This window comes from Oryza glaberrima, chromosome 3 (assembly GCF_000147395.1).
Source record: "Oryza glaberrima chromosome 3, OglaRS2, whole genome shotgun sequence".
In the NCBI taxonomy this organism is placed as follows: domain Eukaryota; kingdom Viridiplantae; phylum Streptophyta; class Magnoliopsida; order Poales; family Poaceae; genus Oryza; species Oryza glaberrima.
In genome coordinates, this window is record NC_068328.1 from 16117431 (window position 1) to 16125997 (window position 8567).

The 8567-nt window shown below is 41.6% G+C and overlaps 1 protein-coding gene across 1 annotated transcript; it reads left to right on the forward strand.

Moving 5' to 3' along the window:
• The first annotated feature begins 928 nt into the window (after positions 1–928).
• Positions 929–2065, forward strand: LOC127765999 (uncharacterized). Its single transcript, XM_052290988.1, has one exon. The coding sequence runs from the start codon at positions 1118–1120 to the stop codon at positions 1628–1630; it is 513 nt and encodes a 170-aa protein (XP_052146948.1). The 5' UTR covers positions 929–1117; the 3' UTR covers positions 1631–2065.
• The last annotated feature ends 6502 nt before the right edge of the window (positions 2066–8567 follow it).

The following is an 8567-nucleotide window of genomic DNA, read 5'->3' on the forward strand; positions in this document are numbered from 1 at the left end:
GATCTATCGTAGTCCATGATTGAAGCTTATATCTAAAAATTACAACTATATTCGTTTTAAAAATATAATAACTTTAACTATACATCGACACACTTATTCTATATATATGCAAGAATATACTTATCATGTTTAATAAAACGCACTACTGTTTATTACTCGAAATTAGCACTCCAGTTTCACCACCTATTACTATTGGACACCCCATTCATCTTATAAAAAAACCCAATCCTTAGAACCTGTTTATGTTGGTAGTTAGAACCTGTAGACATACTCCCTCCGTACTCGTAAAGAAAGTCGTTTAGATAATGTTTAAGTCAAACTTTGGGAATATAAATCATGAATAACTCTCAAGTTATTGAGTTTGAAAATGTAAAAATTTTACGAATAGATTTGTCTTGAAAAATACTTCCATAAAAGTTTACATATATCACTTTTCAATAAATATTTTTATAGAAATAAAAAGTTAAAGTTGTATTTTACAGACCGTGTCTGTCCAAAATGATTTTCTTTACGAGTATAAGGGGTGTATGTGTTCAGGTTGGTTGTTAAGATTTTTGTTTACGGAGTAGTAAACTATTGTCGACCATTGTTGTCGCTCTTATCTCCTCCCGGTCAACCAAGTCAACGGAGCGAAGCTACCAGCATGGCAAGGGCAACGCTGACGTGGCCGATGCTCCCCACCTGGTCCCCCGCGGCCGGCATCCAATGCCAGCTTATCCTCTCCTGCTCCAAGCTGGCATCTCCACCAACAACTTTACCAGTTTACTCCATTTACCCCTAACGCCCACCCTGTGGGCCCCACTCCATCATTGGAGCCACGTGGGCCCCACCAAGTCCCGCGGCCCGTAGAGCGAGCAAGAGGCGCCCGCTCACGCTTTCCGCCTTCCCGTATAAAGACACGCCTCCTCCGCACGACACACCCACACGAGGAGAGAAAATAAAAAAAAAGGAAGCGGGGCACCACGGCGGTGACCCCTCGCCGGCGCCGGCGCCGGCCACCGGCGGCGACGAGGAGCGCCTTCGCACTGTACGGATCCTGTGACCTTCGTCTCCGGATTCTGCTCGAGAGCGCGCGCGCGTCTAGCTTGAGGGTATACATAGAAGGTCGTCGTTTCGGATGGAGGAGGTGGGGGAAGTGGAGGAGGAGGAGGAGGCGGCGGCGGCGGCGGTGGTGGTGGCGGCGGCGTGCGAGTGCTGCGGGTTCACGCAGGAGTGCACGGCGCCGTACATGGCGGCGGTGCGGGCGCGGTACGGCGGGAGGTGGATCTGCGGGCTGTGCGGGGACGCCGCCGGCGAGGAGCTGGGGCGCGCCGACCCGCCCATCTCGCCCGGCGAGGCGCTCGACCGCCACGCCGCCGTCTGCCGCGCCCGCCGCGCCTCCGCGCCGCCTTCGCCCGAGGAGAACGCCGGGGACCTCATCGCCGCCGTGCGCGTGCTCCTCCTCCGCCGCCTCGGCTCGGGCGGCGCCTCCTCGCCGCCGCCGCCGCCGAGGAGGGTAGTCCGCTCCACGCCGAGCAGCCCCAGGCGCGGCGTGGGCGGCGCCGCCGACGCGTCCGACGCCGTCGTCGTCGCCGCTGCCAGCGTCGCGCTCGCGCGCACGGGAAGCTGCTTCGCGGCGCTCCTGGAGTGACACGGCTCGAGCTTTGTGTTCGCGCCAGAATTGCATTGCAGCAGGGCTTCCTTTCCAAAAGAAGGAACATAGTACCTTTGCCTGCGTATAGGGAGCTTGTGCTTGAATGTAGTACAGTAGTTTCCATTTGTAGAAAATTACCATAATTTAATAAAGATGTTTATAGAGATGCATGGAAGAAGGTAATTAGAAATGGAAACATTTCATTACATTCTCTTAGCCCATCGAAGAGGTTTGCAAAGCATTTGCAAAATATTGCTGCCCTTTAGATTTGCAATTAATTCTTACGTTCTCAAAGCAATCCTCTCTGCTCGTCCGCACATGTACACTTGAACAGGTAATTAAGAAGGTATACTCATGTAAAATGTGTTACAATTGTTACAGTGTTATATAGGCTAATGCGTTTATATGAACCTATAAGTTTCTTTTACAAAATTGAACGGAATTTTGATTCTCAAACACAACTTGACATATATGTACAGTACTGTCCTAGTAGCAACTAGTGACATGTGAGTATTACTAACAAAAAAAAAATCCCAGTTGTAACGTAATCATGAGTTTTGAGCTTTCCGAGATGATAAAAGGATGTACTATAACATTATCTAAAAAAAAATAAAGCATGACGTGGAGGATCGAAAAATAAATTAAGTTACACACTGTCGTGGCACTAGCTAGCGTCCATGCTTCAAATAATTTGGTTAGAGAGCATTCATAAACCATTAAACTGTGACCTAACACTGCTATTTGTAAGTCATGGTGGATCTTGATCAAGTTAGACTTGAGAGGTTGGCTGGAGCTTTCTACACATTAATAGTATTCATTGGGTCATTCAATTTAATAGCATGCTGATCACTTCTTCTGTTCTATCTCAATCATGTTGAGCTTAATTAATTTGTGTCAACTTATTATTGGCCAAGTAGCTAGAGATGCATCTAACACGTACGCATAGTATAGAAGGTGGGATTATAACATTTATAATGTCTAGTTGTCCATGGAGACAACATGCTGCTCAAGATCAGCGAAGGTGCTGGTGTAAATAAAAAAAAGAGGAGAAACCACGGGAGAGAGCGTTTGGGAGTGTGGTGTGGAGACGACCACGTAAGCATTTGACAGTATTAACTCTTACTGACAAAATTAATTAGATTTTCACTTTCAGGGACAAATAATGATTTCATATGGAAAAAGTCTATACGTACTAAATTTTGTCTTACGCTTTAAGTATATATACTAGATGGGTACCCCATACGCTGCCGCGAGAGAATTATGTGATAATATAATAGATATGAGTTCTAAAATTTTCTTTCTTACCTACTATATAATTTTTGTAATGTGTTTATATATTTTTGTACCTTCATCAATTATCATAAGGATATAAATGGTTATGTTGTATGGTGTATCTTTTAGGGGAAGAGATGCAATTTACATCTTAATGAATCATCCAAAGACCAAAAACAATTGAGGTGATATGGTTTCATAAGAGAAAAGAGAATTAGCATTAACACTTAGTGGGGATGAACTTCATAGATATATAGGATTTTCTATAAGAGTTCATATTTTGGGAAATGGTCGATAATTGTTTATAAGAGTTTTCTAAAAGAAAATTTAGTACAAGTAGCCGTGCTCATATTTTATATTTTGGGAGATCGTGTTTGGGAGTGTTTGGAGTTTTTTTTTATATATTTTTAGAGCGCTAGAAATGGGTTTTAACTTTCAGGGGATTTTATCAAAATTAATACTACATAGAAAGATTGGCGCCTGCATGGTTTTTTTTAATAAGGAAAATTCATTTCAAACCTTACTTTAATTAAGCTAAAACTAATTATTACAGAGTTTTCGCCTTTTTTTTAAAAAAAAGCTAGAAGCATTTATTACAGAGTTTGAAGATAGAGCTGCTGCATATTACAATTCAAATATGGATGAATAACAAGAAAACTATTTACTACTCTCTCCAGGTTGATAATGCTTGTCGTTTTGGATAAGGACGCGGTCTTAAAAAGTAACTTTGACAACTATTTTCTATTATAATATATACAGAAATGTCAACAAATATATGATTTTATTGAAGTACTTTTTAAGACTAATCTACCCATATGATTTTCATATTTTTAAGATGAATATTTTAGAAATTATTTGTAGTCAAAGATTTAAAAGTTTGACTCTACCCTTGTCCAACACGACTAATATTATCAGCCCGGAGGAAGTAATACTAGCCTAAAGATAGAGATAATACCAATAATGGAAATTTTATTGCTAAGTCTCTATCATGGTTGACAAAAATCTACTTATTGTTCTGTTATTGCATAAGTATTGGAGGTGATTAATTAATGAGTCTCGCTACAATGTAATCTTTGAGGTGGTAAAATTACGAAGTTGTATTCTTTTGTGCAGAATATAAATATCTCCAAAGATAGAGTAGTATTGTAGGTCACACAAGGAATCTGAGTCATCACCACCGAATTAAGCATTCCACATCATATGCATATCTTTAAGTCGATTCATGACCGACATTAGTTTATCTTTCGGTAGCTTTTCTGCATATCCATGGCTAATTGGAATCTCATCAAATAAAGTCTTTTTTACAATACTAGATCATCCATAGATGCAAACTATGCAATCAAAATTAAGACAAGGGTAGCACAACGAGCGTAACTCAACTAGTTAGATTTCTTGTGGTGGAAGTAACCCATCCGAGTTCAAATACTAAATTCGACACAGATGCTCGTATTTATGGCTAATTATTCTTTTAGTGGTAAACGACGTACCCGTCGACAGCGATGTGCCCACACATGATGGCTCCGTCGATCTCAAGAAATATCGGCCTAGTCCGAAGATGCTCATAAGGGTATGTAAAATGTGCATGTGTTCGTTCGTAAAGGTGATTATACGCGTGTTGTGAATGTCTGTGTTTATAATGTTTTTCTTAAAAAAGAAAAATAATAAGACAAGGGTCTCTCTCATGGTGGCTGCACTGCAACTTCCAACACGAGTGACCTGCACTGCAATGCACATGTTCTTTCTTCCGTAGTGAACATGTGGCCCCACATGACGTGGACCTGCAACAACGACGGACCATCCAGGCGCCAGCGTGCACCCCCATGTGACGTGGAACACAATACGAGTCCGTATTAATTAAGCACGTGCTCGTATTTCTTTCGCTGGGAATTGAATTGTATACGTATAGTACGTACCAGCAAGTGTACCACTGGTACCACTTGTCTAGACGTATTCATCATACAATTAGTTGATGAACATCAACATGTTTAATAATGCAGTTGGGTATGCCTTTAGTTTTAGTTTTGTTCATCAGTAAAGAGATATTTGGAATAATACTTTAGGTAGTTTTACTATCAATTCAGTCGCCTTTTTCTTTCCCTTGCTTATGAATACCCATGTCTAGGCTACAACATAGCTAGGCCTCAAGTCCGGATAGTTTTCTTACACAATTCTATCAAGTTTTCTGGGAGATCATAGATGATCTGATGGCTCTCTTGAAGGAATTCCATAAAGGGACACTTCCTCTTTTTAGCTTAAACTTTAAAATTATTAATTTTATTACCCAAAAGAGCCGTTGCAAAACAAATCCAACAGTATAGACCAATTTACCTTCTGAATGTTAGTTTCAAATTTTCACAAAAGTTGACACTAATAGGATTAATCGATTGCTCACAAAGTCATTCGTCCAACCTATATGGTTGTTCGTCTGGTAGAAATATTACAGAATAAAATGATTGGATTGGGTCATTTTCAAAATTAATTTTGAAAAAACTTATGATAAAGTCAAATGGCAATTCCTTCAATAAACAATGTGTACGAAAAGATTTTTTTCAGCATCCTTGGATTTCTAAATGGGTTGAAGGGGGAAATGCCCGTATAAAAGTCAATGATGACTCGACCAATAAATTTCAGACACACAAAGCCATGAGATAAGGGGATCCAATGTCGTTGATACTTTTTAATATTGTACTTGACATGTTAGTTGTTCTCATTGAAAGAGCTCAAGTTGATGGTCAAATTAGACATGCCATTCTACATTTAATGGTGGATAGTTTGTCCATTCTACAATATGCTAATGACACAATAATGTTTCTAGATCATAACCTTGAACATGCCAAAAACATGAAGGCCATCCCCAATGTGTTTGAATAGCTCTTAGGGCTAAAAATAAACTTTCATAAAAATGATACCCTTTTTTTTGGCTTTTGGAAATCGTAGGAAGTGGTGGATCAATATAGATAATTATTTAGTTGCAATTTGGGATCCTTCCCTTTTAGATATCTTCATACCCCCTCCCCCCAATTCTTTATCAAAAACTCTGGGATGTTGATTGGAAAGGAGTTGAAGATAGATTTGAGAGGAAACATAGCACATGGAAGGGCAAAAACATCTTATGTTGTAGGCGATTGGTCCTTCTAAACTTAGTTCTTTCGAGCCTTCCCTTGTTTGTGTTATCCCTTTTTTGGAATTCCACAAGGTGTGCTTCAAAGATTGGATTACTATAGGTCATGTTTCTCTTTTAGTAATGATGACCAAAATGAAATTATAGACTAAGTGAGAAAACATATATAGACCAAAATATCAAGAAGGACTAGATGTGCAAAACCTTGATATTATAAATAGATTTTCTCCATGTTATGTCCAGTAAACAGGGTTAATTAAAGTGACAGACCGTTTTCTTAGGTATGGGTCTTTTATATGTGGCAATTGGACCAAAATAAGATTTGGGGGAAGAAAATTGGTTGGGATTGTGTCGACGTTTGATGTCGCGATTCCGGTATTTACATAGTATGGGGATCGTTGGTACTAGGGTATATGCGAGACTGAGGTAAAACAGACAGAGACAGGGATTTTTATACAGGTTCGGGCCCCTGAATTGTCAGGTAATAACCCTACATCCTGTTAGCCGAAGCCGGTATTGCTCTTATTCACTATAATCACACCAGTACAATATTTGGGGTAGCCTATCTAACTGTTGTCGACTTGGCGGTCTATAGTTCTGACTCGTAGTCAACAACAGGGTAGTCTTCCTCCTCGAGTTCATGCCCGGCGAGATCAGAGACAGCGCAATGTCTCTCCTATCAGTATCCGGAGACACCGTAGGGGACTAGCCGTGCCTATCTCCGAAGTCGATATCCGGCGTCTTGTCTTGGCGTATGTTGGCTTGTATGTTGATCTTCTGTCTTGATCTATGTTCCGTGTCATCTATGGTGGTTGTCTTGTCTGTTCTCCTAGGGGGCCTTATATTTATACCCATAGGTGTAGTAGAACTAGGGAAACCAATATGGATACAATCCGAGTAGTCCTTGTCGTTTCCATGTAGAACTCTGGTTGTCTTTTCTTATCCGGAACTCCTCCTATATCCGCAGGTTGTTTCCGTATAGGACATAGTATATGGTGGGTCCTGCCGAGATTTAGTCGACTACTTTAGGTATGTGGTATCCATGACCCTGACAGTAGCCCCCGACTTCAATGCAAATGAACAAATTCATATTCTCAACCGCATACCTTGGAGTAACTTTTATCGAGCTCACGTGACCGTTCTCGATGAGTTCAGAGATAACGTTAGACTTCCTTTATCAGCCTCGTGCGAGCACCTAAAGGGTTTGTCTGAGTCAATCTCCGACGTCAACCAAGAAAGTACAGAGTATACGACTAAGTCTCCCGTCTTGCTGTAATCGAGAATTTGGATTGAAGTCAAGAAATTTTATCTCGGCGGGTACACCATCTCTTCATTCCGTATTCCTTGTCGAGATCCACCAACCGTTCTCGAGTAATCGAGTAGGCGTAGAGTCTGCGATGGAGCCTTATCAACATTTGTCGTACCCGCCTTAGTTGATCTTGCTGTAGAACCATAGAGACATGAAGTTTTCGACAATGTCAAATAGAATTTTCCTGAAATCAATACTCAGAAAAGAATATTAGATAGAAATAGCCCCCGAGCAAATGCTCAAAAGGTGACATGTTATAATATGTATGGAAAACCAAAAATGAATTAAACTTACAGACCAATGTTTTGTATATGAGCGTCTACTCTTTTACCGACTTCGATCAGTCAGTTTGTTGAGTTATACGCTCTCTCTTGCCCCCAGCCTTGTCATCGGAGAATCGTTCTCGGAGGATAAAGCTCTTGTACCTTTGACTTGCCTCGGTTGAACAAGCACTGATCCTAGCCCCCAGCCGTGAAGTTGGAAAACCCAATTTCCGATTACACGGCTTGGTTAATACGCACGGCGAGAACTCTTACACGACCAGATCTTACATGGTCTTTTGTCTCTACAGGATCCGACAAGGCCTTATCTGCTCTGGGCGTCCCCAGCCGAAGTTCCCTTAGGTTCCTTGGAGGCCTTGTCAAGACGGCGTAAAGGGACATTAGGATAGGTTTCAACGCTAGGTGTCTTTGTGGTAAGGGATCTTTGGATAAAACACTTGGCGATATTGTGTACCTGATATCAACTTTGTTGAAGTAGAGGTAATGGGAGAATCGCTACGCCTCTGGTCAAGAACCATGTAGTAGTCGTAACTCAACCACTAGAAGTAAATGTACGAGAGATCGCTATGATTGACTGGTTGAGAACCAGTGAGTAGGTGTCTCTCGATCATTTGAAGTCGTGGTGCGAGGACCGTTGCGTTATTGCTGTAGTCGTACCTCGACCATCTGAGGTTGCGGTGCGAGAGATTGCTACGTACTGGTTCGAGGACCAGCGAACGTGTAGAATCATCTCTCGAACACCAATGGAGGTTGCCGGTGCGAGAGATTGCTACGTACTGGTTGGAGGACCAGCGAACGAGTAGAATTATCTCTCAAACACCAATGGAGGTTGCGGTGCGAGAGATTGCTACGTACTGGTTCGAGGACCAGCGAACGTGTAGAATTATCTCTCAAACACAAATGGAGGTTGCGGTGCGAGAGATTGCTACATACTGGTTCAAGGACCAGCGA

Excerpts from the sequence above, each read along its gene's own strand:
- LOC127765999 (XM_052290988.1), top strand. The coding sequence starts at position 1,118 with ATGGAGGAGGTGGGGGAAGTGGAGGAGGAGGAGGAGGCGGCGGCGGCG.